The 27,248-nt window shown below is 50.9% G+C and overlaps 11 protein-coding genes across 11 annotated transcripts; 2 read left to right on the top strand and 9 right to left on the bottom strand.

The window, feature by feature from the left end:
- Positions 1-41: 41 nt before the first annotated feature.
- HO133_005075 (uncharacterized protein) lies at positions 42-3,016 on the bottom strand (the record flags this gene model as incomplete). Its single annotated transcript, XM_037295987.1, has 4 exons — positions 42-1,695; positions 1,746-2,238; positions 2,412-2,424; positions 2,510-3,016. The coding sequence occupies 4 exons, from the start codon at positions 3,014-3,016 to the stop codon at positions 42-44; spliced, it is 2,667 nt and encodes an 888-aa protein (XP_037148685.1).
- Positions 3,017-3,925: 909 nt separating this feature from the next.
- On the bottom strand, positions 3,926-5,340 carry HO133_005074 (uncharacterized protein; the record flags this gene model as incomplete). The annotated part of the gene is made up of 2 exons (XM_037295986.1): positions 3,926-4,739; positions 4,799-5,340. The coding sequence occupies 2 exons, from the start codon at positions 5,338-5,340 to the stop codon at positions 3,926-3,928; spliced, it is 1,356 nt and encodes a 451-aa protein (XP_037148684.1).
- A 1,074-nt stretch (positions 5,341-6,414) lies between these two features.
- HO133_005073 (uncharacterized protein) lies at positions 6,415-7,197 on the bottom strand (the record flags this gene model as incomplete). Its single annotated transcript, XM_037295985.1, has 1 exon — positions 6,415-7,197. The coding sequence occupies one exon, from the start codon at positions 7,195-7,197 to the stop codon at positions 6,415-6,417; it is 783 nt and encodes a 260-aa protein (XP_037148683.1).
- Positions 7,198-8,634: 1,437 nt separating this feature from the next.
- On the top strand, positions 8,635-9,524 carry HO133_005072 (uncharacterized protein; the record flags this gene model as incomplete). Its single annotated transcript, XM_037295984.1, has 3 exons — positions 8,635-8,738; positions 8,804-9,042; positions 9,190-9,524. The coding sequence occupies 3 exons, from the start codon at positions 8,635-8,637 to the stop codon at positions 9,522-9,524; spliced, it is 678 nt and encodes a 225-aa protein (XP_037148682.1).
- An 872-nt stretch (positions 9,525-10,396) lies between these two features.
- Positions 10,397-11,497, bottom strand: HO133_005071 (uncharacterized protein; the record flags this gene model as incomplete). The annotated part of the gene is made up of 1 exon (XM_037295983.1): positions 10,397-11,497. One exon carries the CDS (start codon positions 11,495-11,497, stop codon positions 10,397-10,399), a length of 1,101 nt encoding a protein of 366 aa, XP_037148681.1.
- Positions 11,498-11,703: 206 nt separating this feature from the next.
- HO133_005070 (uncharacterized protein) lies at positions 11,704-14,959 on the bottom strand (the record flags this gene model as incomplete). Its single annotated transcript, XM_037295982.1, has 7 exons — positions 11,704-11,901; positions 11,930-12,931; positions 13,127-13,499; positions 13,818-13,833; positions 13,884-13,963; positions 14,026-14,070; positions 14,127-14,959. The coding sequence occupies 7 exons, from the start codon at positions 14,957-14,959 to the stop codon at positions 11,704-11,706; spliced, it is 2,547 nt and encodes an 848-aa protein (XP_037148680.1).
- Positions 14,960-14,998: 39 nt separating this feature from the next.
- On the bottom strand, positions 14,999-15,931 carry HO133_005069 (uncharacterized protein; the record flags this gene model as incomplete). The annotated part of the gene is made up of 2 exons (XM_037295981.1): positions 14,999-15,443; positions 15,498-15,931. The coding sequence occupies 2 exons, from the start codon at positions 15,929-15,931 to the stop codon at positions 14,999-15,001; spliced, it is 879 nt and encodes a 292-aa protein (XP_037148679.1).
- A 1,409-nt stretch (positions 15,932-17,340) lies between these two features.
- Positions 17,341-19,936, bottom strand: HO133_005068 (uncharacterized protein; the record flags this gene model as incomplete). Its single annotated transcript, XM_037295980.1, has 4 exons — positions 17,341-18,903; positions 18,952-19,408; positions 19,468-19,715; positions 19,769-19,936. 4 exons carry the CDS (start codon positions 19,934-19,936, stop codon positions 17,341-17,343), a joined length of 2,436 nt encoding a protein of 811 aa, XP_037148678.1.
- Positions 19,937-20,397: 461 nt separating this feature from the next.
- HO133_005067 (uncharacterized protein) lies at positions 20,398-23,067 on the top strand (the record flags this gene model as incomplete). Its single annotated transcript, XM_037295979.1, has 1 exon — positions 20,398-23,067. One exon carries the CDS (start codon positions 20,398-20,400, stop codon positions 23,065-23,067), a length of 2,670 nt encoding a protein of 889 aa, XP_037148677.1.
- Positions 23,068-23,451: 384 nt separating this feature from the next.
- Positions 23,452-25,124, bottom strand: HO133_005066 (uncharacterized protein; the record flags this gene model as incomplete). The annotated part of the gene is made up of 5 exons (XM_037295978.1): positions 23,452-23,869; positions 23,926-24,104; positions 24,160-24,277; positions 24,332-24,798; positions 24,852-25,124. 5 exons carry the CDS (start codon positions 25,122-25,124, stop codon positions 23,452-23,454), a joined length of 1,455 nt encoding a protein of 484 aa, XP_037148676.1.
- Positions 25,125-25,883: 759 nt separating this feature from the next.
- HO133_005065 (uncharacterized protein) lies at positions 25,884-26,902 on the bottom strand (the record flags this gene model as incomplete). The annotated part of the gene is made up of 5 exons (XM_037295977.1): positions 25,884-26,107; positions 26,221-26,604; positions 26,658-26,674; positions 26,735-26,783; positions 26,851-26,902. 5 exons carry the CDS (start codon positions 26,900-26,902, stop codon positions 25,884-25,886), a joined length of 726 nt encoding a protein of 241 aa, XP_037148675.1.
- Positions 26,903-27,248: the final 346 nt, after the last annotated feature.

Raw genomic sequence — 27,248 nt, 5'->3', positions numbered from 1 at the left:
TCGTCATGACTCTCTAGTGCCGAAAAGCACTCGCTTCCGAACTAAGCTTTACCCTGAATGGTAGCTCTTCCTTGAGGGATGCTGTTCGCGCCAGTGCCATTGTCTGTCCTTGATTTCACCACCTTGTGCTGTTGTCTCATTGTACCCGCTGCATATCGCTCTCTGGCAAGCTCGATACTTGTCTTGGCAGCTTGGTTGTTGTCTTGGCTTTGGCCCTTTGCATCGTTCAGCCACTCCTTTCTTCTTGTATTGTAGATATCCATCTTCCAGTTCCTCCATACCGCTCTGCCAGACATCGAGGCTCGCAGGGCTGACTCGTGCTGCGCGAGCTCGTTGGCAATCCTTTCCCGGATGAATGTGAGACCATCAGTCGCTTCCCAAATGGAGTCAATAACGTGGGAGGCAACAGGATCCAATGCGAGGTCCTCTATGTGGCCATAGAAGTGTGGTATCAGCAGTCGACGGAACTTTGGTGCCTGTTCGGGACAGACCAAAGCCGTCTGTAGGACACGAGATGCTGTTCGATCTTTTGCAACTGAGATCAAAACACGCGTCTCCATAGTAAGTAACCCATCGCAGATAAGTTCCCGCAGTGGGTCTGGTGCCTCCAACATGCATTGAGCCAGTAGAGATCCATGAGCTTTGGCACTGTCCTTAGCATCCAGCTGTTTTCTGCGGTCTTCTGCCATGCCCTCTGCGCGCTCTGTGCCCACTCTGAGCATCTTGACCAGTCGGTCGGATGGTCCCTCTCCGTAAGCCTGCTTCAAGCCAGTTGAGATGGATGGTGCCTCTAGATGTCGTACGCGGCATCGTTCTATCAATGTCTTGATGACTGATGTACGCGAGCGCTTGATCAGCGTGTCAATCTGAGGACAAATCTCATCTAAAGCGGTCACCAAGTCTTCCTTGTTCAGGCGCTCGATGATCTTGATGACCACAAAAGCAGCGACCTCGTTCTTCGCAAATGTCCCAATTTTGTCCTTAAAAGAGCTCTTGTATAATGCTTTGAATGTCTTGCCTGGTGCATTTGTTACAATTACCTCCAGAAGTCGTGAGCCAATAGTATCGTAGACAAGGTTATTAATGAAAGAAGCACTTTCGGTACCCTCCACCAACGCATCATCGGGAACGAGTTTCCGGAATAGAGACTTCGAGTCTTTCGCGCTTTGCTTGCCGGATCTTGTGAGTTCGAGCTCAAGCAGAAGTTGTAAAACGGGATTTGCGATAGGATGAGTCGCTAATGCCCGAAGATATGTTGTGTCCAGACCTGCCACAGCTCCTGCCATCATCTTCTCCAACGCGGTATGGAAGGAATCTGGTACCATTCGTGCTTCTGTCTTCTCCTCCGTGGGCTTTGATTTTTCACTGGTGATAGAGACATGCTCCTTCTTTTTGCTCTGCAGCACCGAGGAAGTGTTTACAGCCGTAAGCGGCATGCCTGAGAGCACGACTAGTAGGATGCGCAGTGGATGCGACGCGAATTGGTCACTCATCAAGTACCCCAGATTGCCTTCCAACTCGTTCAGTGTATATAGGAAGAGGTTCTCCATAGAGACGAAGACGTCCCCACTCTCCTGGTTCTGCTTTCCCAGATCCAGAGGTGCGGTCAGCTCTTGATTGACGATTGGCGCTGCTTGTAAAAACAATGCTTCGCAGCAATGGGAAGCGAATCTGTGCTGTACAAGGTGCAGGAAGCTGTGTATGTTAGATGCATCACCCTCAACGGTCGCAGCAGGCGTACTTACTGTCCACTGAACTTCTGAAACAGATTCTTCAACTGATCCGGCGTCGATAGAAGAATTAATCGCTCCATAAGCCTTGAGCATGACTGACTATTGGCGATCTTGAGCTCCTTCCCACTGGCCTCTTTGTATACATTGGCCAGGAAAAGACTTCGTTCCTCTGGATCGGCGAATTGATTAAGTTCTAGCATAGAATCCGCTCTCTTGAAGTATTCCTGCTCATCTTCATCCAGTAATCCGTAGAACGGGATCTCCACAGGTCGTGGAGCATATTCCGGGTAGCCTTCTTGTGGTCTATTTTCATCATCACCATCCACTATGATCTCGACCTCTGCCTTTGCGTCCTCTGACTTCTGCCGCTTGGAAGTTGCGGAATGGTCTTCTTCTTCTTCTTCCTCCTCCTCACGCTTCCGCTTCTTTTCCTCCCGTCGCCCTCGTTTTCGGTGCTCCTTCGGCATGGCGATTGTAGCGAAGCGGTGTGCGTGACTGGAGAAGACTAAAACAAAGAACAAAGAAGTGCGGACCTCGGACTGGTACAAATTGGGAGGCAATTTTACCCGAGAATCTCGGATAAAATGGCCGTTAATCGTTTCTACAACTTGGTGGAGCACGATTTTGCCTCATTCAACCATCATACTCTACTGCCTCTGCTATACTTGTCATGCTTACACGCTTCCTCTGCCTGTATCACCCGCGGAAGGTACTCATCGCGGCCTCGTCGCTTTCACACCTGTCTGCTCCTCCGACAGCATCGCCATTCCGCTTACTACGACCTCATCCAACCCTTCCTGCGTTAGCTCGACGCCAATCTCCATAACTCCCATTCTTTTCAACGTGTGTCCCTCGTCCTTGTATTCCACCAAGGCCTTCCCACTCGTATCCGCCAATTTCATGAAGCTCGTCTCCGCTCGGCCTCTTTTCCAAGGATTGTTAACTTGCCTACTACTCCAATACACTTGTCCCAGAACTGCAATCCGCATAGTGCGCTTGTCATTGTTGAAGAAGCCCCCTTCTTTGTTCAGGAAGACAGTTTCGCAGGAGGGAAGTTTAAGAGTGATGTTTGAGGCAGTGGCGAACCCGAGCTTCTTGGTCGAGTGATATGTGGCGCTGCCAACAATGCTCTTGGTGTCCGAGGTACGGATTACGGTCATGTGAGGAGCGGAACGACTGTTGAAATGGATGGTGTAGAGATGAGTCTTGTCGTCGGTGTCAAAGATGGTGTAGGTGCTGCCTTTGTCATAGATACTGAGGGTGCGGAGGGGGACTTGTGGCATGATAAGTTCTCACGAATTGTGTCTAAAGGTCAATCGCAAAGCTGTTGTTGGACAAGCCATCTGCTGAAAGAGCAGTCGTCAATCCTCTAGGTGTAGTGGTAAAGACTTGTAGAGGTGCTTAGTAGGCTTGTCAAACATGTCCCCAATTAGGGGCTGAGGGTCGCATACGATTGGTCACCCCGGAGTTCACGCCGCAGAACCCTTTTTACGGTAGCACTTGCGGAAAAAGGTACGATTCTGGAGACTGAAGTATTGTCGTACTGTATGTAGCAAATCTCTTCTCTGGTTTGAGCAATGATGGTTTCTGTGCTCAACGGACTCACTGGCATATCGAGAGATTCTGGTCATAATTTCGAACATCTGTAAACTTATACATATATGGATTGTTATGTATAAAATACCCTTGCCCCTGTCTATTGGGTATCTGTGACTATCCAAAACTCGGCTTCCGACGACTCATGGCCTCTCAACGCTAGTTTCGTAGTTTCGACGGCAGTGCTGAGATGCTGTACATCGACAATGGAAAACGATCTGGCAGTGTTCTAAAGCTCTCCATAGATCAGTTGATATCGCTGGGATGACGAGACATAGGTGACTGTCCGTCAAGGTCGAACTCGGGTTGTTGAGGGTAGTGAGAAGGCTGCACCCGCTGTGAGTGGCCATTGGACAAGACAACAGACGGGAGTACCGGAAGTCGCCGAGCCAGCTGTGAGCCGCGAGAGTCACCAGTATCCGCAAACTTTTCACCTCATGGCGACTTAAGCGTCGTTGGGGTGCTCTTGTGTAGAGACTTTGATAATCAAGCAGCACTCGCCCTGTATTACCGAGTGCCATCATTGGAGATGCTTGCAAACACATCCGGTTGGCCATTCGATCCATGTCTGTTTCGCGAGTCTCTCCTTCAATCTCTCAATCTTCTTGTTTCGCCTGAGCACTTTCTTCGTCATTCTCGTCGCCATCAGGAGTCTCGGTTGGCTTATTAAGCGCATCCATGTGTTCACCCCAATGCCCGTCCACACTCCACGAATGGCTCCAATAGGTAATGCTATGGCTTCCCCAATGGTCCAACCCTAAGACGTGCTTACACATCGCCGCACTGAATGTATCCTGCGTAACCCAGCAAAGCATCCTGTAAGCCTCTCCATCGCGCTCCCAGGAATACGGATAGACCTCCCAGAAAGGAAGCACGACCATCGATTGCGGCGGGAGCTTTTGGTGGTCCCTCGACGGTGGGTACAGGTTTCGCCAGCTACCTTTGCCGTAATGATCGTCCATCTTCTCTCCTCTGCCGTGATCGTATTCATCTCTGTAGTCCCTGACTCGGTCGTAAAGGGCTGGAGGTCCAGTGAGATACTCGGGCTGCGCGCCACTTCCGATGTGTTGTTCACAAGACTCGAGTGGAAGGACCCAGAACGGATGACCGGGAGTGGACCCCATCCAGGCGTTGGGTATTGAGTGAACGTAATCTTCGTCGGTACCCATGCGCCCGAGGAAGACTTTCCGTTCACCTTCCGCGGACGAGGGGATATCTAGTCCAGTCGCTGTAGATTTCGGTCTAGATTCTTCGTCGACTTGTGTAGGTTGCAAGCCCATGCGTTGTCCGCTCTTGTCAAAATGGTCGGACTCGGAGGGTGGCTTATTGTGGACTATCATAGAAGTGTTGTATTCTGCGAACATTTCTTCGTAAGGTCCCACACATTCAGTATCGAGATCGGCATATACGCTAGAAGCAGCCAGTCAGCGGACAACAAGTCTCTCTTCCGGTGAAATTCTGAGACTCACCCTCCAAAAACGTGCATGTAGATATTGCGCGCAGTGTCCGCACGGTAGATCTCAGAATGTAGGGCGTCGTATGTGCTCGCAAACCAAGGCGCGTATTTTTTCACTAAATTCATATTGTCCTCATCCGTCCACAAGACCCACTCCCAGTCTGGATTCGCCTGACGGCACGAGTGACTCCATTCCTCGAACTTGGCCGGCAGTGTCGAATTCATCCAGCTCTGGTGAAACAGCTTCGGAATCGACGTCAAGTCAGTAGCCAGCGGACGCTGCAACAATTCCTCGGCATAGAGCCGCTTTGCTTCCTTTGCTTCCTTTGCTTCCTTTGCTTTTGACTGTATTCCTGCCGATTTCGAGAAGCGCTCTTTGTAATGGTCCAGCGCGCTCTCGCCAGCTTCTCTCCCACGCCCAAGACTGTACAGACTGATGGTAAGAAAGATGAATGTAATAAGTAGCACTGCGCCTTGCACGGGACGGTTTTTCAATGTTATCATTCTGCCAGAAGGCAGAAAAGGGAACTTCTCGGAGTCTGCGTAGGCTCTCATTCTGACTCAGGATCAAGCGGATGTTGCTGTTCCCATTCTTTGCAGCGAATGACGACAAAACAGCTGTGATCAGTATGGCCTTTCAGAGTGCTTTTGCGACGTCGTCAGAGCATGTTGATGAAGTAGCGAGCGAGAGTCTAGACATGTTGAAGTACGAAGTAACATCCCTTATTTATTGCAGGCTGACTGAGTTGCGCCTAGAAGAATATTTGAGTGGAAACCAACACCTTGGCCCATGGGGCATGGCTGCAGCTGCGTTTCAAGCTAAGGGCGCGTGTCCTGGTGACAAGAATACTACTTTAGCTTCAAGGGGGCGGCGGCGTGGCCCGTTGGTGCACCGCGCTTAAATCTTAGAGGAACTGGAAGACTTTAGATTTCGGATGATAAACACAAAGTCCTAAAACCATGTCGTTGAAAGAAGAACGCTTCTCACTTCATCCATTGGACACGATTGCGGTACCTATACGGCTCTGTGCTTCCTCTTGAGAATAGCAAAAAGGCTAGTAATGGTGTGAGCGGGAAATCAAAATGGACCAGTGCAAGACTTTCAACCAAGGATACCCAAACACCGCAACAGGCCAGAATACAGCCATGTCTTCAATCTTCTAGTGACTTACTTAGCCCAATCCTCGAAGAAGGTGTAAGATTTGTTTGCACAAACAACCCAAGGGAATAGTCATTGCATGATGGCATTCTCCCTTTGTACATGATAATGCTTATCTTGTATTGGCGATGATTCTCGTCCACCAAGGCATCGCTGGCCCCGTTCTGATTTGGCTTTGTCGTCTGAGTAGAAGGACGGAGGGAGGCCAAATCAGTCATGTTAAATTAGACAGGCGCCCCCAAGGGATGCTACCCATGTCGAGGAATGTAGTTCTGGGAAACTAATATACGATTCTAGACATGCTCCGGAAATAGAGAGTCACATACTCGAGACTGCAACCAAAGTGGTATCATCGCCATTTTATGTCTGTCTTTAAAGCCTCAAAGCATGCTCTATGTCACATTATTCTGGTCTACCACTACGGTTTCGCGTGTCTGTCTCCGCCCTCCAAGCTTTCCATTGACCGCTAATCAGGCTAATGATAGTGACCAGTATCCTCCCTCTTCTGTGCTGAAACTTTCGCCTTCTTCTCGGTGCAGGAGCCACATCTGGTGGTCGGTCAACCCTTCGTAGTGTTCGAATGGGTGCAGGTCGGGTTCGAAAGCTCCCCTTCGCTGAAGTTCTCGGAAGAGTGCTTCCAGCTGCTCTGCGTTCAATGGCCTGATAGGTCCCACCAATGGTGGGAGAAACCCGTCACGCCCCAATTCGAAGTACAGCATCACCTCCCGGACTGCCAAAGTTCGAAATGCCGTTGCCTGGTTCGCAATATGAGACTCCATATCTTCACGTGTTGGGTAACCCAATCGAAATCGCTCTTCCCTCTCGACCTCGTCACGTCCTCGAGTATTTCTTACAAGAAATGCTCTCGCCCGTGTCAGGCTCTCTAGGTACTGCTCGGCAGCCGCCTCCAAAAAGTAGCCGTACCATCTCGGATTGTCTCCTTGTGCATGTGCCTCTTGGGGTGGCTGTCCAACCCTACGTAATACTTCGCGACGGTATTCCTCTTCCTCTTCCTCATTGATCACGTCGAAGAAAACGCGCCGACACATTGGGCAAGAGTTCTTGCAATCTCTCTTGTCCGGAGACAACCATGTTGAGATACACTCTAAGCCCACGTGATGATTACACGGGAGGCGAACTGCCACATCGGCAGAATCTGTGCCGTAGTCTCGATGACAGATCATACACAGGCTGTCTTTGGATAATTCGTCTTCCGGTACCTTCGCAAGCTGATCGAGGAACCGTTTTGCCATGTTGAGGCGGAGGCCCGCTCTGACGTGGTGATCTGTTGTTGCGTCTGTCAACTGCTTGAATTAGGATTTGGGGGGTGGGGGGTGGGGAGGGGAAGTATGGTGGGTGTTGACTCAGGAGCAGAACAGGATGTTGTTGAACAAACTGATCAAAAGAAGCAGATAGACTTGAAGAGCAAGTCTCTCGAACCCAAGATTTCTGCTGTGTGGCAAGCCATCGACTCACAGGGAACAAAGAATTCGCCACTGCCACAATAACACTTTGTTCAAATGTTCAGGTTAAAGAGTCGCTTTCGCTGTAGTACAAAGATGTGCCTTTCTAGTTTGACGGCTCCCACCAATCAGTTTGGATGGTTTTAGACACAGTGAATGGTCCGGAGATTCGGAGGAGCTGTGACATAGCACCTGACGGTTGTCACCATAGAAGTGTAAAGGTTGGAATCATAAGATCTCCCACTTTTCGTGGCCGAAACATGCTGTTCGAGCAACAGACAGTGCAGGGAGAACAATGGTACTACACTGGTTGGTGCTGGTGTTTCCTCTGCCAAAACAACGTTGTCACTAGACATTCGGATATTGAGATTGTCGAGCACGCAATTCGACTTCTGCAAGGCCACTATACTGGTTCGGGATGCGTAGCAACTTGACTTATAATACCCAGATTTGCCGTTTGGGCGCACGACGCCTGCATTGTTGGTAACTCAGTTTGTTTCCCGAATGAGTGCACATTTTGGAACAATCCCTCTCCAATCGAACCCTTGCTTTTGAGCCGCCAGACATGTCTCGTGAGCAGTATACGAAGTCCAACCCCCAAAACTGTCCTATAACCTGTGTATGTTACCTCAAAGAAGGTATGCTGACGCCGAGATGTGCATGTGCTCTGCGTCCTGAGGCCAAGAAAGTCTCAACAAGACACGCGCTCTTAACAGCCGTCCACCCAGCGCGGCAGAGTAGGGTGCTAAGAGAGACTCCGGAAGAGCTTTAGGAGTATATCGATAGCGCAGTCGAGACGAGCATCGTTCGATAAGGTACTGCTCGAGTGTCCGACCTCCAGGCAGCTTCGTGCGCATCTGCTCCTTCACTCTAAACATTTTGCGTAATGTTGCCGGAGAGGAACAAGCGTCCGAGAAAGTTTCAAACAACCAAGCGCTTTAAAGGTGTGGCGGGTCTGTACTAGTACTCAGGCGATTTGCCGGCGGTGGTGTTTGGAGTATTTGGCGACAGCCATGCGATAATGCCACGACTTTTCTCAGTGCTAGCGCTCTGGTCTCTTATATTTCTTTGCTTCCTCTGAAAAGATTGTATCAGTAGGTTGACGTCATTGACGCTCCGCTTTCACTACTTGGTCGTAAATCTCTGGCTGGGAGCCCTATTCCTCTTGATACCACCATGTCTCATACGTGTTTCCTAACGCATCTATTCTTCACCCTCCTTCTCCTCATGACTGGTTTTGCGAGCCCACTCGCTAGTTCCCAAGGACTTGCGGAACGAGACAATAAATGGAATTTGAAGTGTGGCAACGCGCCTACCGTTGTGGCAGGATCGTACGTCAAATCCCGCTCAGAGTCGCTGTATGCCGATTTTTGCATCTGACGAAGAATCTCCACAGCCTCCTCAACGCCTCCGACGTGACAAACCCTCTCCCGCAAGTCCTACCCGATTCCGGCTCCAACCAGCCATGGCTCAAATACCTCTGGTGCATCCCCGGGACCCAAACCTATCTCTTCCTCAATAACGGCCGCCTCCTGCCGCCACCCCTCACCTACCGCGACGTCCGCGGCGCTCTGAGTCAAGCAGCCGTCCAGGCCCAAAACAACCTAACGCAGCACGGTGACGGCCCAATCACCGGTAGGTCATACTTTCCGAGGCAATTCTTCCCCATTCATGCTGTCTTATGAGTCGTCAGACATGCCTCAAGAGGCATCTGCTCCTAAGACATGTCTCGCGGCTCAGGATCCCCCCCGAAAAAGTCATGCTGATTCCGAAATCATCAAGGCCACTACAGCGGATTCATGACGCCCGGCTTCAACTGGTACATGACGCCCCCAGCGACCAATTTCCAGGTGTACGCGCAGTCTTCCAAAGGGGTTCTGACATGGAGTGTTCTGGTTGCGGCACTGAAGGGACTGGGGCAGTATGTGAATAATACTTATGATTTTGGGGATGTCCCAATTGTGTTCCAGATAAACGATGGGCAGTGGGGGGAGGTCGGGATCGGGTACGTGGGGTTCATTGACCCGGATGATCCTCAAGAGAAGTGTATTTATGAGTTGGTGTGGGGAAAGGAGGGATATTGCGAAGATGTGACGGCGGGGAAAGTTATCAACTAGCTTCTCGATTCTTCTATTGATGTTTAGCTTGGTGGTAAGAAATTGCCTTGAATAGCCACAATGATAGTCACATTTGTGAGCTACAGTTCCCTGTAGCAATTTTAATCACAGCATGGATGAGCTCTAGCTCCATAGTCCTTCAGTAGTCTAGCAATGCCCCTCTTCGGCCTCCAGTATTGCACCAAGCGCACTGTGGCCCAGCAATGCCCCTCTTCGGCCTCCAGTATTGCACCAAGCGCACTGTGGCCCAGCACGTCAGGCTTAGAAAATCATACAGAAAATGTAAGGTACTCACACAATTCGAGCTGCAGCCCGTATCATGCTCGAGGCAAAACTGGTTTGGGCACCACAGACACATTCTCTGGGTAAGTGCCTGACACTGCTGGCATTGCTGACCGCATTCATAACAATATTTCTTGGCTCCCTTCAGAATACATGGGAGGTCAGTGATGATCGAATCAAAGCCAACGAAGGGTTGAAGAGCGCACAAATACGCGAAGATTCAACCCCACATTCCACCTTCTCCCACCCCATTCAAGAGTTCATCCATAAGACATTTTGAAACGCATAGGCCATTATGTACCTTGATGTCTTCATTCAAAGCTCGGCCTGGCACGATTGATGCGGGATCTCCTTTCATATGACCTCTGTTTTTTGGGATCGTATAGCATGATTCGCACCACCAAACGTTGCACCTCTGCGCAGGATGTTGGAGTCAGTGTCGCTTTTTTCAGAAAAAAACCCGAGAACTGAGACCAGTTTAGAGAGCAGAAACATCCTTTCGCTGCCAAGATATGGCATATCACCTAAATAAAAAGACAGTGCTGGGGAGCGAAGAAGCTTTCTGCTCCCGAAAAGATAGCCTGTGGCCCTCACTTGCTGCCGAATGGGAAGAATTTACTCCGGAATATACGTACCTCACACCATCGATCTTTGAGGCAGGTACGACAGCGCAGTATGAGCGGTGGATATGATTGACCATCAGTGTCAATACGCTGAGCCACTTCAACCTTCGAAGAGTGCAATGGAGGTGGCGACAGTATCGGAATGTGGTCCGTAGGTGAAGCCTCAGGGTATGCGGGGCCTTCAGGGGACGAATTGCACGACTTGCAGCCGAGCAGTCGGACAGTAGCAACTCTTGGTTTGGGATTTGGAACACTATTCTGATTGTGGCGGCATAGGACCGCATCAAATGCAATCAAGCCCTTACAGGCTTCGAGAATTTCTGGCCATTCTGATGTTATTAGGCTATCCTCCAGAACATTCGACATTCCCGGAGCGCCGTATGGAGAATGACTATAAGGGTCTCCTCTAGCCAACTTTTGAAAGTCGTACAGGTCATAGCCCATATGATTGCCAGCGCCTAGCTGGGCACCTACTGAGGCTGTGATACCACTGGCCTCGGGCCTTCTCATGACTTCATCCAAACTATATAATTCCTGGAACTTGTCTTGATGGCCAAACAAATAGAATCCTTTAAGCTTTGGCGTCCCCTTTGGGCGGGTTGGCCGGATGAGATGGCGAAGGATTGGCAATACATCGTGCCTTGGCAATCTATGGACTGACCGCAAGGAGAGCAGCCGGATCTGATATCGGTCGTTGCATAGTATATCTTCAATTATTGAAATTGGGACAAAGAGCCCATCTAAAATGAGCGTTCTGACATCTTGAATCACATTTTTGCTTTCCAGGATTGTAAAGATGGTACGGAATCTTTGAGCGTATAACTCGTCAATCTTCTGATCATCCAAAGAGAAGTCTTGTGCGGACCCCGTCAAGACATTAGTTCCACACAGATTGGCATGCTGAAAGACATGTGGCGTATTGTAGACAAGGGACCTGTAGGCTTTCGAAGTAGCAGCCAGTGACACAAGAGATTTGATACCTATGTACGGACTAGTATGGCGTAGAATGAGATCGTTGGATAACAGATCAAGCAGAGAGCCTGGTAGAACATTGTTTGCAGCAGCCATGATTGCGGAGTGACGGACTGGAGCGTTCTTGCCACTTGGGCGGACAATTTGAAAAGTTGATTTGTCATCAGAGCCGCGCAAAAGGCGCTTGGCCAGGCCGGCGCTTAATTTTACCAAAGTAAATATACTGTAAAGTGTCAGAAACTCCGGAAGGCCAACAGCTGAAAGCTTCATTGACCAAGACGTCACTCCGTGTAACGACAGTATCAGCTCAACGTCCGCCTCACTTCCTCGTCTGTCGGGTCATTGACCCTCCAATCCGAATCATTGTCTGCACCACTGTAGATCCATTCACCCTCTTCAACGTCTGAGCCTCTACCAAATGCCGCATCCGCCTCAGCTGTATCCCCGTCATCCTTGCCGAGATCATCGATCCCTCCATGGAATCCACTGTCTGATCCGGACTCGAATCCTGGATCTTGTTCGCCATACTCTCCAGTAACCCATGAAATACGTGCTGAATTCATTGCCATCCCCAAGATACGTCCACCATGACCCTCGCCCATCATCCGTCATAAGCGGGTCTCCGTCCAAACCGCCACGCGAAATTAGGTTCCGAAAGAATCCCTCATCCTGGTACGGCTTTTCGGAATCCGTGTACGTATTCACTTGATAGATCGTGGCACCGCGATCTCGAAGCTGAATATAAATTACGCTTCTTGGCAAAGCTGCTCCAAGTGCTGAGGCTAGGGCCTCGACGTGCGCTTCCAAGTCCCCTGGTCTAGGATATACCTGCAGCATCCATGGCGCGTTCTCAACTTCTGATGGCGAAGTTGAGAGAATCTTTCTCGCGACCATTTTCCGGAATTCGTGGTCGCGAAAGAAGTTACCCTGCGATTCGTTGTACTCATAATAATTTCCGGCCGCCCGCACGATCCATCCAGGAAGCGAACGTCCTCTCAACCCTGTTCTAACGTTTTCGAGAATGTAGTCTGACCGACGCAAGCTCGAGCATATGTCCTCGAAATCTGGAGGATAATATTTCAGATCCTCCCAGTCCTTTTCATCAGGTATGATGTGCGGCCACGGTACGACCAGAAAAAACTTCTTCCGACACAGCGGGCATGAGTCACCACTTGTCTGTAACCAGGTCGAAATGCACTTTCGACCAGCGTGATGGCCACATGGGAAGCACACCACCTCTTCCGCCTCTTCGATGGTGTCAGCGTCCGGATTTTCGAGACCGTACTTCTGGTGACAGATCATACACCAGCCGTCCTCTGCTAGCTTGCTTGTTTCCACCCTCGGAAGCTCATTGAGAAAGTCCTGAATCATCTTTGGGATACTTTGCACGAATTCGTCTTGTTTAGACTTCTCTATTGAAAAAGGTCTGATGTGGTCCATGGTTGAGGGAATTATCGAGCTCCTAATGTCTTGTTCCGTATTGGAGGTTGACCGGTGTTGTTGGACGCGGATGTAAAGAGGTAGGACGTACTTCCGGAATTGAAGTTCGGACAAGTCAACGGTAAAACTAGTGGAAGTCACGATGCCCAATAGAAGACTTCTATGTGTCGACCACTAGCGACTTTTGTTGACCATCAGTAAAGCATCAAGAAAGGTGTTCTTTAGTCGTCAGCCGGGTTCATTGTTTGGAAACTTTTATCTGAAGAATAACATTGATCGACTCACCTGTAGACTTATGCTTTCAATCTTATTGCTCTCTCCAATCAAAGATCGCCTTAGCAAACCCTCAACAGAGGTGAAGGCATTCTCATCTCTCCAGAACACGGCGAGCAACCAGAAAGCAGTGGGTTGCAGAGAAACAGTACGCAAGTGGAAGTCGCGCGCCGACCATAATAGCGTGCCATTCCGAGTCTTGACAAGCGCGGTTTCCGTTTCGGTTTTGGCTTGGAGCCCGCTTATGACAGCAGACTGCCGGTGCGCGGACCGCAGCCCGAGATATCTCAATGGATATTTACCCCAGCCAATGTCCTTGCGGGCCCTTGATGGAGGCTCGGTTAAGATGAGACGGATGATGAGATATGTAGACCCTACGGCTCTACTGTATACAACGTCAACAACAAAGCAAGGATGAGCTACAACAGCAAATGCGGCTCACAGCACCCCTGCTCACAACACCCCTTCAGTGGTGATGCTGCGTGCGACGCCGTCCCGTCCATCAAGCCTTATCCTTGTCCTTGTCCTTGTCCTTGTCCATGTCCATGTCCACGACTCTGTGCTTGCTGATGCCTTTAGTCCTTGTCTGTATTCTTGGTCCTCGATCTCTGTTACCCTTGGTATGTTTACTTTTCGATGTGCTATTGGTTCCCCTTTGCTTGCTATAGGATCGCGATGCCTACATGATGAGTAGGCCTTTGACCTGAGGTCCAGTTGTGCTACCGTTGCTGTTAACAGTGTGTGCCTAAGGCGTAGGGCTTTTCGTTACCTTTGGGGCCTTCCCTCCTGGCTGTGCCTATGCCGTGGTAGGGCTTCGTGTAGGCTTTTGGTTGCTGCTGGGGGTTTCCTCTTGCGTCCGGATAAGACTTTGTGCGAGATGTCACCGCCCCGGGTCTAAATCCCTCACATACCCCCTTGCAATGCGGCCCGCCGCCATGTCTTCCAGAATTTGAGCACTTCACCAGCATAACAGGCTCCTTACAGCAAGACAGTACAAGTGCCTCAAATATACTGCATCGGCACGGGCGGAAGGCTAGCCCACTCGTCGTCTGGGGTATCATCTACGGTATGGCTGTCAACGGCGCCAATGGAGAGCGACGTCTTTACTTCGTGACCAAGGGCAGCTTCATCAACATACCAGTGTCTCAATACCTGCCTGGCCCAATCCTCATCTTTGAGCAATGGTTCTGCTAGCATAGATTTATGGAGCTGGGCCTGCTCTTCGTCGGATTGCAGGCAATGAAGCAACCAGCGGTTGATGCGGTCTCGATTGGTCGACCATTCATCGAGAACTTCGCATTTGACCTCTCTCTCGAGAACCTCGTTGGATATTGGCCTGGGTGCTCTTCCGAGTTGAGGGCTGAGGCATAGATCCAAAGCTTCGTTTGGATCGTTGAAGAGATCCGGCGGACGAATTCGATCGTCAATTCCTTGGAGGGAATGACCTGCCAATATGCAACGCCTTCGGGAGTCCAGAGCGACTAGACGTAAGGCCGTAAGACGTTTTTGTAAGGCTGTCCGTTCCCATTTTAGTATCTCTAGATCACTCTCACATAGATGGAAGTGTACTTTTGCTGCTGACCTTGCCCGAAAATTCGATTCAAGATGGAGCAAGTTGAGAACATTGATCTTATCTCCATAGGACTTCATCACTCTGATGAGCGAAATATACTCCAGGACATCGCTAGGATATAGTTCTGTTAAGCACTGGCGCTTTAGGTCGCTGAAAGTATGGTATTGTTTATGCAGTGAAATGTCAATCTGTGGGTCCCAACAGAGGACGCCGCTATTGGCCCTGTTCGGTACAAATGGATCGTCGTCTATCTGGTCCAAGTCTGCCAACATGCGAGCCCACGGATGAGCCCTTTCTTTAGTATCGTCTTCTCAGCCTTTAGATTCCGGCAGGTCTTCAAACAGGTGAGAATATGTCTCCGGGATGGTTGGAACAGCCGGCAAGCTTTGTGCGCTGGCCGATGAGCGCCTCCATGACGTCCTGGGGGAGCCTCGTTGATATGTTGGGACAAAATCCCCGGTTGCCCGGCGTCTAGACCGTTGATTGGATTTTGGTTCTTTCAAGTCATTCGATCTTTGTGATATCGAAGTACTAGCGGCTGAGGCGGCCAAAGCTTCCATCCTTGATAGCGAACTTGCTATACTCCGTAAACTCTGCACACTGTCTGCAGAACTTTGCACTCTGCTTTTCGTATGTGACTCGATCCTCTCGAGGACAACATTCTGCTCCTCGATCTTGGACAGTGACGCCGCAGTACCTGTATCAATTTTACTGTCAAGTTTCTTGATGTTTACTGCTGCAGAAATGTCGAGCGTCCTACCATTTCAATTCAGCCCTAGGCACCTTACCTCTCTGGAGGCTCAAACGTACCTTCCTAGGACTGTCAGGCTAAGCTCAATGGCTTGTCTGTGTCTTTCGAGTTCTTCGCGTGCGTTGCTTAAAACATCTTTATTAACAGCATTCCAAAACTTCTTCATCCAGGCCTTTGCCCCAATCTCTGAAGCCGGGCGAAGGGAACTCGCGCTTTCGAGCAACCGATGAACATCCTTGGTGCAAAAGTCAAGCTGTATCTGTAGGGCAGTAATATGTGAGTCCTTGAAGCCCTCAGGTAGCCTGTCGACAAGCTGTTTGGCAGCATGAAGGGCTTCCAGGAGGCAATTGATGTCGTAGAGAAAAAGACTGACGTGTCTGGAAGCACACGAGACATTCAAGAAGAACCCTCTGAGTTTCGAGACACCATCGATACTTTGGCCCAGTAGACTGAGTATTCCTGCCACACTACTCGCGGCGGCGATAGCTTCCATAACCGGCCAAGTGCTATCAAACGACGGAGCCCATTCTCAGGATAAAGAAAGTAGATGCCAGGCTTCAAAGGCGCCCATTCATGCTGGAAAGCAAATCGCGACGAGCGATGTAACAAGAAAGACAGACAGATTGAAGATAGCTAGCTAGTCAACGCGCTCCAGTATCTAATATCGTCCTTCAGAGAGGTCGGTGGAGTGTTACGCTCATCGCGGACAGCGAGATCGGTGCAGCATCACATGAAACAAGTCTTTGGTAGTGCCTCTTGTAGAGATGCATGCTGGCAAGGTCTTTGCACCATAAGCACAGCCTCATCCAGGAGCCGCAGCCTAGCCGTGACAAGAAGGTCGCATCCAGTATTCCTTCAAAAGAGATCGGCAACACAGAATCCCGGACGCCAAGACTACTGCGCCAAGATCTCGAATTCTGCCCCGCCTGAAGGGCTGCTCGAACAATGCACTTGGATCTACTTCGGAAGTGCGCCTGACAGAAGCTCAGACTGGGGCCCAATGCCCCTATCGCGCCCAACAGGAGTCCCTAAATTTCAATCTATGGTGTTCCAATATTCCTAGGGTTCCCCGTTACGGGCCTGCTTTCCGAGAGTAGGGTTAGGGCTACTACTAGCGCTGTCCAGACTTTGCGCCGACCTCCGTACACCAAAGATCACCGGTAAGATATATGTAGGTAGTAGACATCCAGTAGTCCTGAAACACGTCGCACGGGCTGCGGACGGATGACAACGACAAGTAAACATTGATGGAACACAGAAGGGATTTCATCATTACATGTACTAATTTCGAAAGGGATCGTACCTGCGCACGTGAGCATGGCAAACGCAATGCAAGAATTCAAAAACAACTCGAATCTTGTTCCCTTTCAATCCTTCATATGCCCGAATTGCACTTGGCAGCCCTACTGACATGGGGCGGTTAGCTCCAACATCTTCCCTTTTAAATCTCGGGATCGACGGCCGTAGAGGTCCTTGAGAAAAGTGCTCCGTCTCGACGTCAAAGTATCGGTAAATATCAAGCGCAGAAGCATCGGCCTAAAGCATGGACTTGCAACCCAGCACCACCGAGTCTGACTGTGTTCGCATCGATGCAGATCTCCTCATCCCGGGCCGTGCTCCCCCGCTGAAAGATGCAAGCTGGATTCTTCGATCCGGAACAATCGTTCACGTTGGCCTCCGATCATCTCTCCAGATGAGTATACATCTCCTCTAGCCATCCAGGTCCCCACCATCTTCCCTGGCCATCCCAACTTGATTGCTGTGAAGAGGAATCCACTGGTGGATGTTGGGGTTTTGGCGAAAGCGGAGGATGTGAGTCACGTGTGGCGGGCGGGGAAGTTGTACAAATCTCCAGAGATGAAATGTGGAGGTTGAATGAAGAAATGATATTGATAGGTGAACCTAATGACCCAGCTCTATCCTCCTCTCTAGCACATGCCTTGCCTCACTCTCACTCAGCACCTCCAGACCTAATTCGTCCAGGACTTCCCGTCCACTTTCGTTATTTCGAAACACCCTTCTTTCTACCTCCCACAAGCCCAATCCAACATCTTCATCTCCATTCTCCTCGCCTTCTTCACTCTTCACAGGTAGCCCCAGGAGCACCAAGCCTTCTTTCAATCTCCGCATCCCTGTCTCTCCTTGGCCCTCCCCCAACCACCGGTCCATGGTCTCCCAAACGACTTCTACGTCCCTCTGGAACTGTGCAATACCGCTCGCAGAGAAGGTGTAACGCATTAGTACATGATCCCACAGGAACGTCTGTATAGCGAGCGCCACTTGGCGCACAATGCGTCTCAATGGCGCCTGCGCCAGGACCTTGGAGAGGAAGGACAGGTAATCGTTTGACTGCTGGACAGTAGCATCCAGCTCAGCCGTTAGACTGAGGGATGAGTTAGACTCCACCGAAAGAGACGACCATGGGTTGATGCGGCCATATGGTCGAAGAGACTCGCGAAGGCTGTAGATAAGCATGTCCTGGATAACACCTTCTGTACGGACACGCAGGCGTCTATACGCTCCCGCTGTCTCGTCAAAAAGAGCGCCAGAGTCCTCTTCTGAGCCAACAGTGCTGGAGGTGCGTTCCGCCACGTCTTCCACGCTCATAGGGCCTGCAAGATTTTTCCCGGTACTCCGACGAGCACGATCTTGCAGCTCATCCCAGAGATCCAGGAAGAAGACATCATCGCTCCAGTCGCGCATCTTCTTTTCCAGATACTCTGCGCTGCCGTAAATACGACACAGGCGTTCCAGGCCGCCAAGCCCTTGGAGTTCGGCTTGGGTTTCGCGGGAGACTCCTTGGACTGTGCGGGCGATGGAGGATGTCCTCGCCAGGTAGGCTTCCAGGGAGTCATGAAAGCGGGAGTGGAAGCGATCAAATAGCGTGATCTGAATATCGATTAGGAATCGAAGTTTCTGGGAGAAGGATGTTAACGGTCTATAGCGATCTGTAATCGTCTCGAGGAGGTCGTTGACTCTAATAGCAGCATAAGTAGGCTTGGTGGCCCCTGGGTCAACGCTGTCGTAGTCGATCTCTCCACTTTCCGGCGCATCGATGATGTTCTGATATCGAGATAATGCGAAATTCTTTTCCACTTCCAACCATCGGCCGAACCAATCCTTCTTGACCAAGACTTCCCAGGTCAGACCTTTCCATCCCTCAATAGCGTTACCTCCATCGTAATTCCATTCATCTCTTAAGCTGACGTCGAAGGTCATGAGCTCATGTATAAGGTGACTCAAGAGTTGCGGCTGCTGGGAGATTTGGGGCATCAGAGCAAATATTTTGCGGCGGAGCATTGGTAATAATGCGGTGATGAGCGCAGAGGTAGAGTCAATATAGATGGATGTCAGTGCTAGGTTTGACGATCTGAAATATTCCCGCAGTATGGGCTGCAAGTACATTGCAAAGAATTCATCGTAGGTATTAAGCAGACTAATGACGTGTGAGAGAAAGTACTCAGGCTGTTGGTGTCAGCGTCTTATTCAAGCAAATTTCATATTTAGACTTACCTTGTCGAGCTTGTTCGTTGGTCTGTCACTCTCAAAATGATACTTGAAGCGTAGTTCCAAGGGTTTGGTCATGACCTCCAGTGGGAGAAGCACCAGAGGTTCTTCTCCTTTTGTACTGTCCGCAGTCCGACTGTCTTTGGCTTTCAATTCTGGTTCTTGTAGCTCGAGTAGCTTTCTAACGCCACCAGTCCATTCTCGCTCTAGCTGTCCGTCCAAAGTGATGTCTCTCCCTGGCCACTGCATTTTCCTCAGCGTAGCTTCAAATTCACCAGCGAAGGCGTCTTTCATCTGCCTCCACAATGTACGAGCAGTTCTATCGACATGGTCTATTAAGTGTGGTGCGGCATCTTCGGCAGCAGGCTGAGCATCTTTCAGAGCATTGACGAGGGTTTGGAGCCGGAGGTATGGCTGAAGGGCATCTCGAGGAGACTTTTTGAAGTTGCGGCGTGCTCCAGCGCTGCATACAAGACGTCAGTATGAGTGGATTCGACCATGGCTTTGAGATCATTCATGGACCTTAGGTTCTCAACCTCCGCGAGCAGTTCCATATATTCCTGGGCCACGTCCAGCTTTCGCAGGCCTTCCATGCTAGAATCAAATTTTCGTACAGCATCATCACTTGTCTCGGATTGGGTAACAATCATCAAGCGACGATCTACGTCATTTTGCTGCGACTGGAATTGTCTTGCACGTTGATGGAGATCGTTCGAGTGTGCCACTGATACTTTTGTGTTCTCGTCGAGAGTTCTCTTGGCCTCTTGTAGCTAAGACTGGTCAGAGGAGGCATTGGCGAAGGTAGATAAATCCACGGGCATACCTGCTGCTGGAGCAGGACCTGCTGAGCCTTTACATCCTCCAGCAGGGAATCGATGTTTGCCAAGTCGGTGGTGTTTTGCAATTTGTCATTCAAGTAGTCTTCCACTCGTACATCTCGCTCCTCGTCAGCGATTCGAGAGGCATTTGATCGATAGGCAACCTCGGCCATGGCTCTAATGCGACCGAGGACGACTAGAACCTCAGGCAAGAGACTGTTCTGTTAATAGGTTAGAAACAATAGGCCGAGGACTCTCCGTAAATTTAGGCGCGACTAACGCCGCTTTAATCTTAGGCGGTCTTTCGCTTTATTTTTGGCAGCTGAAATGTGGAAATGATCTAAGGAGATTGACCGGTAGTCTCAAAACAATTCGGTACCTTAGTTGCCTCTAGGCCTTTAAGTTGGAATGTCTTAAGTTTTACGACTGTATAAAAAGCGCGGGGAGGAATTCAAACGGTGGCGAGCTGAAAGCTAGCCCGATATAGTAAGGTACATGTTACCGGATTGGACGCGCGGGCCGACGCGTTTTCTCCACCCCTGCATGATGACGATGCTCAATATCCCATGCACAAGCCCGCCATGAAAGTAAATGAGCATGAGCATGAGCATGAGCCAAAGTGCGACCACTGGCGATGTCGACGCCTTCCAAGCGCCGCAAGACTAACAATCATCAATCCTCACCGCAAACTGTAGGAAGCCTCGACTTCTTCTTCAGCAAACAAAAGGGGGAAAAGGCGCCAAAGAGAACAGACGAAAACGCGCGCTCCCAGGACTTGTCCGATGGACATTTGGGATCGCAGGGAAGAGATAGCAATGATGTTGAAGCCCAAACTCTGACCGATGAAGAGTATGCGCGAAAATTGCAGGCCGAATGGGAAGAACAAGATAGGGTCTTGGCAGCTCCACCTTTCGAGTCAACTGAGGAGCCGAAAGACGTACAAGCAATAAAGGATGACGAGTTCGTTCAAGAGGCCGATGTTACTTCAAATCACCAGTGTGGCTCCTCACAGCAGCAAGATGTTGCGACAGATCATGCGCCAATGCCGCTACAGGTAAATGGATCACAGAAGAAAGACACCTTATCATTGCAGTCGGCAACCTCTGCTGAAGACGCAATATCTTCGACCGTCCCATTCGATGAGAACCCTATGACTTTCGATCCTTCGAACTACATACCGAAACTCAAGAAACATTGGGCGACGGAAGGTAGTAATGCATCATATGGACTCCTCACCAGATGCTTCGTGCTTATCAACAGTACACAGAGTCGCATTAAGATCGTCGATACCTTGGTCAATTTTCTACGAACCGTCATTGAAGGTGATCCTGAGAGCTTACTACCCGCTGTCTGGCTGGCTACCAATGCCATCTCTCCTCCCTATATTTCGTTGGAGCTAGGACTTGGAGGTTCGGCTATCTCAAAGGCGCTGAAGAAGACATGTATGCTGGACAACGCTGGTCTCAAAACGCTCTACGACAAGTATGGAGATGCGGGAGATGTGGCCTTCGAAGCCAAAAAGCGACAAACCTACACCCTGCGCAAGCCGAAGCCCCTGACCATCAACGGTGTCTTTGAAAGCTTAGTCAAAGTAGCCAACAGCAAAGGGACAGGTAGTCAAGAGTTCAAGCAAAGGATCGTGGAGAGATTGTTGCAAGATTCACAAGGCGCGGAAGAGAGTAGATATCTGGTCAGGACATTGTGTCAACATCTGCGAATAGGGGCTGTGAAGACTACCATGCTTATTGCCCTTTCTCGCGCATTCTTATTGTCACGACCCGAAGGCGCAACGTTTGGTATTAGACTACAGTCGGATCTCGCAAAGCTTAAGAAGGAAGGACTGGCAGAAGTCTACAGCAAGGGCGAAGAGTTAGTCAAAGCATGCTTCGCGCGTAGACCGAACTACAATGACCTTGTCCCTTGCCTTCTGGAAGTTGGCATCTCCGACGAGCTTCTGCTGCGCTGTGGGCTAGGATTACACATTCCATTACGACCCATGCTGGGTAGCATTACCCGTGACCTGAGTGAAATGCTCACAAAACTCCAAGGCCGGGACTTCAGCTGCGAATACAAATATGACGGCCAACGCGCCCAAGTGCACTGTGACGAGCAAGGCAAAGTCTCAATATTCTCCCGGCATCTGGAAATCATGACGGACAAGTACCCCGACCTAGTTGCCCTCGTGCCTCAAATACGTGGCGAAGGCGTCAGCAGCTTCATCCTTGAAGGCGAAGTCGTAGCCATCGACCAGGAAACTGGCGATCTCAAGGCGTTCCAAACTTTGACAAACAGAGCGAAAAAGGATGTTGCGATCGAATCCATCAAAGTAGCCGTCTGTCTCTTCTCCTTCGACCTCATGTACCTCAACGGCGAAGAGCTTCTCGACAGACCGTTCCGCGAGAGAAGAGAGCTCCTCCGGAGTCTCTTCGTCGAAATCCCCAATCGCTTCACCTGGGTCAAGTGTATAGATGCCACATCCTCTGACTCCGACACCGTTCTCGAATTCTTCAAATCAGCAACCGATATCAAATGCGAAGGCATAATGGTCAAAGTCCTCGACAATGTCCCCAACCCAGCGCTCCAAACCGACGAAAACCACGACGATGACCTAGAAACAGCACTCTCGCCCCCCGCCCAGACAAGACCACCCAAGAAGACCAAATCCAAACCCAAACCCACCGCACCAGACAAAGCCGAGGAGAAGACATCAGGCACCCGCCGCAAGCCCCTCCTCTCAACCTACACCCCCGACAAGCGCCTCGACTCCTGGCTCAAAGTGAAAAAGGACTACTCCACCACCTCCGATACCATCGACCTCATCCCCATCGCCGCCTGGCACGGCTCCGGCCGCAAAGCGAAATGGTGGTCCCCGATCCTCCTCGCCGTCCGCAACCCGTCCACCGGCAGCCTGGAAGCCGTCACCAAATGCATCTCCGGCTTCACGGACAAGTTCTACAAGGAGAACAAGGAACGCTACAACGAGGAGACGGGAGAGAACCTGATCGCCAGACCGGGCTACGTCGAGTACGTGGGCCGGCCCGACGTCTGGTTCGAGCCGCAGGAGGTGTGGGAGATGGCGTTTGCGGACGTCACGAAGAGCCCGACCTATCTGGCGGCCATCGGCCTGGTGGACGAGGAGAGGGGGTTGAGCATGCGGTTCCCGCGGTTCTTGAAGGTCAGGGAGGACAAGAGCATCGATGAGGCGAGCACGGCGGATTTCCTCGCGGAGCTTTGGTTCAAGCAGGAAGCGAGGGGTGCGGTGGCTGTGAAGGACATGAAGGAGGAAGACGACGTGGAGGGATGAAGGATGTGGTGCCGTGGGAATAGGTCGCGGCTCGGAGAGGTGATGTTGGAATATGTAGCAGATGAGCATCGCTGGATTGATATGGCAAGGCTTCAATTGAAAGCTATCGCCGAAATCTAAAAAAAGAGTAAATTCTTCCAAGCCATGCATGCCCCAAGCACGCCTCGGCGAAGTGAACGGCATCCGTCCTCTGGAGAACAAGGACCTGTAAGCCAGCTAGCCAGCCTACTAAAAGCGTTCAAAGCCTGTCTCTCCTTACGTCTTCTTCAAGTCATCGTATCCAGCTTTTTTAATCCGAAAAGCAAAGGTACATCTCTCCTTCGCTCATAGCTGTGCCCACCAGTGAACCATTCGTCTCGTCTGTCTCTGTCCCCTTCGCGCCCACTACCGCTTCTCCCTCAAATCAACGACGCTACTCCTCGCACTGTCCATACTGCCCCTGACCCCACTCCTGGAACTACTAGAACTTCCTCTCCTCTTCCTCCTCGCCTCCTCCGGATCCGTCGGGTGCAGTCCGCTGGCTCGCGCAAACAGATTCAATATGTCCGTCAAACTAACCACGCCGCTCAATCTGCCTGACATATGCTGTCCCGGCATTGCGGAAGCGGAGACAGATGGTGTGGCGCTGAGAGGTTGGAAGGGAGGATTGGCTTGCGGGAAGGAAGTGGAGAGGTGTGGGGGGTGATTGACGGGCGGATGGGCGATGGAGATGGGGGTGGCGTGAGGGTTGGGACCGGTACCAGGGGTTAGGGGGGCGGAGGAGGGGGTGGAGGATGGTGTGGGGGTTTCGACTACCCACATTCTGGGAAGAAGTCAGTGTTTGAACTTAGGTAGATGGGAAGGGAAGGATGGTAGTACCTGTGGGCGGTTGTAGCAACAAGCTTTGCCACTGTGTGAGCCAGGGTGGACTGGGGGTTTATGTGGAAGACGGGGTAAGAATCTTGGCCGTCAATCATGCCGCGGGTGGAAAGAATGACGGAGATGAAGTGTATGCAGGTGTTTTCGAGAAGTGGCGCCGAGCTTGATTTGGTGAGGAGCTGATACCCTGTCAGTACAAAGCTTCCGACTATACTTCGAACCGACTTTGCTGACCTTGACATCCACATTGGATATATTGCCCACAACGTTGTAATTATTGTCGACGACAGCTAAGGACGTGACTCCTTCGTTGTTCATGAGTGTCAACGCTTCCTTCAGAGGCTTGTCACCACTAAAGATCTACTATCAGCCGCAGTACTAGGTACCTCAAGAGGGAACAACATACTTGACGGATATCAGTCCCTGAGACCCAATACCAAGATCCTTAACCTCTCGAGGGTACAGCTGATCGATGGTCGGGAAAGCCCTCCCGTTCTCCCAAAGAAATTTCACTAGTCTCAGCTGACTTAGGATCCCAATAGCATGGTTCGTCCCTTCCTTCAATATAACAATTCGATGCACACCACCTCCGAATGTCTCCACAGCAGCCGTGAGATCCGCAGTATGTGGCAATGTTATGAACGGCTCCTTGTTGCCCAAGCTCTTCGCATCTCGCAGTGGTATTTTGTGGCCCTGCTGTGCCTTCTTGGCCAGTTTCTCGAAGACGACTAGATGTTCGTCATCGGGTTGCAGTTGGCCGGTGGCGAAGAGGAGGTATTGCGTCAAATCTCGGTAGTCGAAAGTCGCAACGGCCGAATTTTCGTTCTTGTTTGCTCGGATGAGTAGTACAGTTGCGTCAGACTCCGTCAGGAGCTTTATCTACAATCAGCGTCATTCCTCACGCCGATGATGGGATAGTGACCTACATTCGTAGCGTCCTCCACTCCACTATCAACCTCCACCCACCTCAAATCCTCTGGCTGCACGAGCTCCCCAACAGCAATATGCTGCCAATCTCTCCCCGCAAACTTCGGATCCGCACTCCCGGTAGTTGGCGGATTGTTCATCAGCTCCCGTATCTGGGCTTCGGACATGGAAAGTTGGCGGGCGCCTCGGGGTGAGGGTGGCATGCCGCGTAACTGCTCTGTGAAACTCGGGCGGTGGCCGTGACTTGGACTCGTCTGCTGGGCGAGACGCATGTTGTGTGAGTGAGTCCGATGTGGTGCGGGACGTTGTGGGTCGAGGCTTGAGCTGGCGCTGGAACTGGAGCTTGGGCGCCTGGCCACGGCGTCGTCGGACATGTTGACGTAGCTTTGTAGGACTGGGTTGTTTACTCTAGGCGTTCAGGAGGAGGCTAGATGAACTCAAACTTGCTTGTGGCTCTCCTTGTTTGGTGGTAGTACAGGGAAGGGGAGTTGCGAGTTTGCATAAAGGGCATCGTGAAATAACAACAAGAGAATGATAAGAAAAGTCGAGTCAATTCCCCGCGAACTTGTCAAAGTTGTCATGCCTCGCGTAACCGCCGAGCCGCTAAGGCGCGGCGGTTTCACTGGCGGGCCGATCTCTTTAGCGTAGCCAACTTTGCCAAGCCTTTTAACGAAGCAGAATGACGAAATGCCCCAAGCGAAGACGGATTGAACATTACTTTATCCACATGATTATCCACAAAATCACTCGTATTATTCCGATGCACCTGTTGCAAAATTCCTGCATCAAGTTCGTGGCCAAATGACTTCAAAGATATCGATATTACATTAGCTCATAATCGCATCTCTATCCCGATTGCCCACATAACATGCACGGTAGGCATCATCTAAGTCGAATTCAACGCAGGCGAAATGCAAAGACTCCGATCAAACCACCACCGCTCCACCCAAATGCAGTCAGCATCCAAAGGTATTTTTTCCCCTTCCCAACGTCCCACCTAATCCAATTCTCGAAACCCGATGCCACGAGAATCACCAGCATTTGTATCTCGCCCAAAAACCACCCCGCTTCGTCTTTTTGGCTCCAGGCCTTTCCGGGAAGTCGGTGGTGTCTGCTTCCTTTTCGCCGTACGACGGTAATTGCTGCGTTCGTGATGCCGATTGTGCGTGGCTGAAGAGACCTTGGTTTCTCTGTGGTGGTGCGGCAGTCGTGCCTGCTGCGTGTTGGCGAGCAGCGACCACGCGGCGCACGATTACTAGGAACGCGAGAAGGGTTAGCGTATGCAATCAAAGAAGTCCGAAGTATCATCGACAAGCGAACAGTGCCGATTCGCTCTTCATCCAGTATCCGACAGAAAGGAGAACTCACGAGCAAAAGTTTCCTCAATATTAACCATCTCCCTCGCACTCGTCTCCATAAACCCACAGCCCCTGCTTCTCGCATACTCCAACCCCTGCCTACTACTAACCACCCTGCTATCCTTCAAATCGCACTTATTCCCCGCCACAAGCTTGACCGGCTGCACACCGCCTGTATCCTGCCGGTGAGCACATTCCATCTCTATCATTTGCAGGAAGTAGTCAAGGGTGTCGAGGGAGGAGGCAGCCGTGATGTCGTATACGAGGAGGAAGGCGTCGGATTTAAGATTTGAGGCGGCCCAGAGGCCACGATATTCTTCTTGGCCGGCCGTGTCGGTCAGGGAGAGGAAGTAGGTCCGGCCGTCTATGGTGCGGGTGGTGGAGTAGGAGTCCTCTGGGCAAGTAAGGTCAGAGATGGTAATAGTTGGGGTAGGGAAGTAAGGGTACCGATTGTGGGGTCGTATCTGTAAAAAAAGACGCGGTTAGCTGTGTGCATTTGTAGGGGAGAAAGGTCAACGGCTTACTCGTGCGTCCATTGACTTCGTACCAGCCGTAACGTTATAGAGGATTTGCCTGTACGAGCAGGGTTTCAGTCAGCGCCGTTGCAGCGTGAACATGGTCCGGACATGGGAGGGTGTACCGCAGCCACCATCCCCGCAAATCGTTATAGATATCCGATTCTGGTCACCCATTGCGGGCTACTCTCGCGCCCTCTGCGCGGACAATTGCTCCGCAACTCCTGCTGTGTGCGTTGCTGGTCGTCTGCTTTGAGGGGAGGTGTGGGCGGAAGGGGTGCCCAGGGATTTCAATTGAAGCGAGGTATGCGTTCATTAGACAATTTCAAAGACGATATCGCTGTTGGGCAAGGGCAATGGCAATGGCAATTCTGGAGACAGGTTGCACTCACTCGTCCAGGGGCCAAACCTGGACCTGAAGCAATGGAATTGGGATGAGCGAAACCCGTTCCTCAAAACCCCCAGACGCTCGAAGCGATAAGGCAGATTAAAAAAGATCTGGAGCATCTCCCCCCCTCCCCCT

This window comes from Letharia lupina, assembly GCF_014066315.1.
Source record: "Letharia lupina isolate WasteWater1 chromosome Unknown contig_20, whole genome shotgun sequence".
NCBI classification, from domain to species: Eukaryota; Fungi; Ascomycota; class Lecanoromycetes; order Lecanorales; family Parmeliaceae; genus Letharia; species Letharia lupina.
Note: the sequence above shows the minus strand (reverse complement) of the source record. Positions and strands in the feature narration are given on the sequence as shown.